Source organism: Centroberyx gerrardi, chromosome 12, assembly GCF_048128805.1.
Source record: "Centroberyx gerrardi isolate f3 chromosome 12, fCenGer3.hap1.cur.20231027, whole genome shotgun sequence".
Classification (NCBI taxonomy): Eukaryota; Metazoa; Chordata; class Actinopteri; order Beryciformes; family Berycidae; genus Centroberyx; species Centroberyx gerrardi.
In genome coordinates this window covers 4,172,233-4,177,721 of record NC_136008.1, presented here as the reverse complement: position 1 = coordinate 4,177,721, position 5,489 = coordinate 4,172,233, and the positions used below count along the sequence as shown (strand labels likewise).

At 41.0% G+C, this 5,489-nt stretch overlaps 1 protein-coding gene across 1 annotated transcript; it reads right to left on the bottom strand.

The window, feature by feature from the left end:
* Positions 1–205: 205 nt before the first annotated feature.
* Positions 206–4,920, bottom strand: hapln2 (hyaluronan and proteoglycan link protein 2). The gene is made up of 6 exons (XM_071910135.2): positions 4,898–4,920; positions 4,481–4,579; positions 3,098–3,454; positions 2,577–2,693; positions 2,097–2,279; positions 206–483 (listed from the first exon to the last, which is right to left on the bottom strand). Exons 2-6 carry the CDS (start codon positions 4,551–4,553, stop codon positions 206–208), a joined length of 1,008 nt encoding a protein of 335 aa, XP_071766236.1. The 5' UTR covers positions 4,554–4,579; positions 4,898–4,920.
* Positions 4,921–5,489: the final 569 nt, after the last annotated feature.

The window sequence follows — 5,489 nt, the reverse complement described above, 5'->3', positions numbered from 1 at the left end:
AAATTGCCATCTGCTATTGGCTGATCTCTGGTGCCGGGTGATGTCATCTTCTATAGAGTACAGGTGGTGGTGACATCACCTGGCACCAAAGATCAGCCAATAAGAGATTTCAGTTGCATGCTTTTTACCTTACCACCAGTTAGGCTTTACACAGATTTGGGTTTGGGGTTTAGTTACTGTTTAAAGTGTGTGTGTGTGTTTTAAGCTACCTATAACAATAGGCTCCATACAGGTGCAGGGTCTTGTCGGGGAACCCAAAGGAGCGCACCCCGGCTTCAGGCATGCCGCCACAGCGCTCCCTGGGGCTGGTGATGGGATACCGCACGCTGCCGTCTCTCAGCCATCCGCCGTCACACTGGTCATAGTTCTGGAAACGCCAGGCAGAATAAAGATGGCCGACCAAGGCCAACTCTGCTCCTTCATGTTTACAAGCTTGTGCTGCTTGCCCATAGGAGAAAGACCCTGCTATGTAGGACACAGAGCCTGCAGAAGGAAACACAAACCAGTGGTTATTGTGCCATTATTTTAAACACTGTTTGAAACAGAGTTATCTTCAGATGAAAAACTGACACCCACACATCCAAAATGGTTGATATCACAAAATTTAAACAAATTATGGTAGTTTTTAAAGGATAATAGGTATAAGTTCATAGCTTACAAGATGATAACACTTTTACAGACTGGATCTGTGTGATAGTAGTGATATTGTGCCCACTTTCTTATCAACTCTTTTGTCATTTTTTTCCGACTGCAGTGGATGTTTCCAGTGACAGACGGCCAAGTAGTTTCCCACAGACGAGCATGTTTTCAGCGTGTCTCAACAACAGATTTTATTGTCCTTATTCTCTGTCAACCATTACCAATCCCACTCCTATAGAAAGCTAAAGGTCAGCTTGTTGCTAAGAAAGGTTGGGATGTGGTTCTCATAATTGGCCAAAACACTATGACTACGATAGTGTATTCAAGCAAAAAAAAACGAATCAAAATTAAATTTCCAAATTTTGTTTGCTTCTATGCTTTTAGAAGATCAATGTTTATTCACATGAACCAGTCTTTCCCAAAGCTAGAAACAACATTCTAACCCTAAGGCAAACCTAAACCTAAACCTCACCCTAACTCTGACCCTAAACCTAACCTAACCCTAACTCTGACCCTAAACCTAACCTCACCCTAACTCTGACCCTAAACCTAACCTAACCCTAACCCATATGTGCCTGCCCGTGCCTTGCCTTTGACACTCCATCGAACTGCCCTGTCGTTGGACGAAGCAGAGAGAGTCAGAGGATATCATTTTAAAGACCTAGCCCTGACCCTAAACCTAACCCTAACCCATCTGTTATCCTATCAAGCAACACCTTCCACACCTGCTCCATTGACAATAATGAGGAAATCCACACTGTGTGATGACTTTCTTACAATCTGGGTACATTGTCTTGTTCAGGAATTGTGAGCCCTGCTTTGAAATCAATCTCATTTGGGCATTAAAGGTGAAACAAACAGCCAAACAAAAGGACACAAGTCACACAAGAATGCACAATGATAAAGAGCTGAGTTCTACAAACATTTCTCAGAGGCAGAAATAATCTGATTGGTTTAGTCAAACCTCAATGGACTAAAGCCCAGTGAAAAAGGCAAGGTGTAAGAGGGGAGCTAGCTAATACTATGAAGCCTAGCACTCTTGCTAATAACTGAAAAACTGTACACTTGCCATAGGCTACTGAGTTATCTAGGTTAGCTAGTTAGCCTAGCTGACCTTCCAAGTTCAAACTAGCCATACTAGCCTATCTCAGTAAGCTAGTTAGCTAGCTGCTGACCTTCCAACATGAATGCCATTTATATTTTTAATTTATATTTTGACCAGACTTCTTTGCCATTCAAGTTAGCAAACTTGCGTTTTGAAAAACTGTGGTTCTTTGGCTCCGCCCACTGAGGTTTAACTCAACCAAAGAGATTATTTCTGCCTCCAAGAAATGTTTGTATAACTAAAACTACAATCTGTTTCCAGCTTCCTGTGAGAATTTGAAAACTGACCAAAACTAGACCAAACCTTACTGACAGGTAGGTCTGCTATATAAGCTAAGCATCACTCAGCTTACCAGATGTCAAGGAGGTGAAGCAGAAAACATCAAACCGATCATGAGTCTTATCCTTCGGTCCGTAGCTGCGGATGCCCGGGAGCAGCTCTCCTCCACAGGAGGGTCGTGGATACAGGATGGGGTAATGAACGGTTCCATCATGGAGCCAACCTGCGTTACACCAGTCCAGACCCTCTGTCCAGGCTACAGAGGCAGAGATGTTGATGATTTGTACAATGACTGATTGTACAAAATTAACACTAATTATGACACTTTTTGAGCAATAGTTGGTAACTTAAGTCCTTGGCATACAAAATGATAACATGTTAACAGACCAGATTCTCTATATTTCTTTTATTTGTTTGACATTTTGGGAATTAATTTGATGTTGCTGCTGTACTCGCTCATTTAGAATTACTTCATGAACTACAGGATTTTTTCATTCATATATAAGGACATAAATGAATATATATATTTTTGGAAACAAACTCTGTGTGGTACCTCTGTACAGCTGCTTGAACGTGGCTAATGTGCCGTCTTGCTCAGCACAAGCCTCCTTAGCCTCATGGAAAGTGAATTGGTAGCGGCCGTTTGTACTCTGATACGGGAACACCACCCCTAAAAGTTAATGGAAGTCATCTTGTCAGTCTTCATTTTCAGACACTTATATCAAAAAGTCCATGATTCCCAACCTTAAGTTGCTTTTTTTTTGTAAGGTTCTCCTGTCGCACAACTGACAAAAGCCACTCTCCCTAAAGTGGGCGGGGCTGCATGACATATGTGTCTTTCAAACACACATTTCACATCATTTAGACCAGTAAATTTAATGAATCTTCTTTAGTTATTACACCAGAAATATGTGCAAAAATTGAGTTTTATAACAAATTCCTTTGAGTTTTTTGTCCTCTCCAATATGTTTCCTTCAACTCAAATTCTCAGAGGTCTTGCACCTCTCTGATATCTTTGGTTGGGAAGCATTCCTTCAAGTGATCATTTAAAGAAATAGATACTGGGATCATTACCTTCAATCCTCAAAGTGATGACAACACTCTCGTCCTCGATGCCGTTGACGAGCTCGCAGCGATACCTGCCGCTGTCCTCCAGCTCAAGATGGCAGAGCTGCAGGGAGGCGTCCATGCCGTGGGCCTTCCGGAGAGAAGCCCGCGGTCCAAGATGGCCGTAGGGCTTGAAGGCGTGTCCGTTCGATATTAGGACAATGTTCTCCGGACCTCGTCGTTCTGGTTCCAGTTTTGTCCATTTGACTTTGTAGTGGGTGGGTTTGGTTCTCAGGATACATGGCAAGGTGATGTTTCCCCCCCGGCGGGCGCTGACCTCGGCGTAAACAGGAGGCTCGATCAGATACTTCAGCTTCTTGGGCTCTGTGGGCAAAACCATCAAATTCCCTTGTTACATGTGGAATTTCTTACAATTCACTGATTCATTTGTTCATTTAAAGTTACAATGAAAGCGCATTTTGAGAGCATCTTGTTTCCTTAATGTGATGTACTTCCTGTTGAAACAGGATATTGGGACCGGACATAAGGCGGGGAGGGATAATTCGCCAACTGGTACATGATGAAGTCACCACTAAAGATTTTACATTTTCCAGGAAGTCAAAGTAATGATGCTTTGATATAAAAATACAATAAAATGTACCTTTTTGTGGCATCAATTTTTGTATCGTCATATATGTGTATAGTATGATAGAATGAGCTAAAAAGGCACAAAAGTCATTTTTCACTTCAGTGTCACTTTAAAGGGGCATTGAGTAGGCTAATATATGACCTTTATCGACCGCTATTGGCAACCAATAGGAATTACAACAACTTATCTCCTCCTACAGAAGTATCTGGCAAATCCACCACCCCTGAGGGTGGCCTGTAATTGGCACAAACTATAAAGTCATATTTTAACAACAGAGATGAGTAAGCAGCTAATTAGAGCAGAGATCCAACAGAAGCATCTAAGAGGTAAAATATCACCATGCTAAATACTGGAATAATAAAACTGCTTTGTCATTTGTTTTTTTTTTGGCTTGACAGCGAGTTTTAGCCTTTGTAGCTGAAATGTGTTGCGATGCTGGTATAGCTCACTGGTAATGTTGTTGAGCAGATGAAAATACCAGCAGGTGTGGGGAGGGAATTGGGAAAGTCTTGAAGCCAATGGGTGGACGGCTTTTGTTCCAAAATAAAGTTCAAGTCACAAAACGAATTTTGAAAGCCAAAAATATTTAACTCACAACAAACCTTGGCTGCATTTGCTAGCGTGAAGATTACATGACACAAATTTCATGTAAGAACCAATTAATCATCATTCATTCATTCATCCATTCATTCAATCATTCACACGGAACAAGAAGGGTTACCAAACACTCTTCCACAACATGAAAGTATTATAATATCTACCTGGTCTGTTGGGGATATATATAGCGGAGGAGCAGGTGAAACAGCTTAATAGAAGAATAGCAGCACAGTTCATTATGAAAGGAGTCACTCTTCCAGCTCCTATAAAAACAGGACAGAATTCTTATTAAGGAATCTTTGGTGCACAAAACAAAAATAACACTTTGTAAAGTATGTAGATCAAAAAGATCTAATTGCAAATATTTCTTTGTCTTTGTTTTAACATACTTAAAACACCTAATATAGTGTTACATATAGTGTTAAATAAGTTGTCATTCACCAGAAAGTATAATGAATTGACTCTCAAATAAATGTTTAGGTACTCATTGTATTATCCTACGTGGCAAAGAAACACTCACAGGTAACACTATTCAACTCTGATATGTAGAGAGATAAAGGAAGAAAAACAATAGTTTAAACCTGTGTAGTTGAGACGATGCAGATTTCCTTTCAGGGACGGCTCAGCCTCCAGGTTTGTCCCACATGACAACGACGTTTTGCAGGTGGCAGATCAGAAAACTCTTATCTGATTACTGTTGATAACCGTTCATGAAGTAGAAGCTGTCTCCCTATTTGTTCCTCACTCAGAGATCTTTAGCTGTCATACCCGCTTCATCTCTCTCTCTCTCTCTCTCTCTCTCTCTCTCTCTCTCTCTCTCTCTCTCTGTGTCCCTCGCCCCCCCTTCACTCTGGTCATATGGTGCAGGCTGTGGTCAACAGCGTGTAAACAGGATTGTTGTGATCTCTGCTCCAGATGTTAATGACTGTATGACAGTCTGCCATTCTTTCTTTGTGTCTGTCTTTCTCTGGTGTCTTTTTGCTTGGTAAAATTGGGACAAAAGCACAAGAGAAGGGACAACTGAGGAAATTTAAGGTTTGAGTAGTTGTTTCAGTAATTGTATTCTATTTGAGTTTCCATTTAGATTAAACGATGTGCAAATTTAGCTGAAAAAGATTTTCCAGGCTGTTTGTCTTGTCTTTATATTGTTTTAGAACAGTAAATGGAAAAGCT

What these genes read in the sequence shown, in the direction of transcription:
- hapln2 (XM_071910135.2), bottom strand. Translation starts at nt 4,553, where the DNA reads ATGAACTGTGCTGCTATTCTTCTATTAAGCTGTTTCACCTGCTCCTCC. An exon ending in CATCACTTTGAGGATTGAAG is followed by an intron (nt 2,694 to 3,097) that starts GTAATGATCCCA and finishes ATTAACTTTTAG; the next exon opens with GGGTGGTGTTCCCGTATCAG. An exon ending in GTTCAAGCAGCTGTACAGAG is followed by an intron (nt 2,280 to 2,576) that starts GTACCACACAGA and finishes CTGCCTCTGTAG; the next exon opens with CCTGGACAGAGGGTCTGGAC.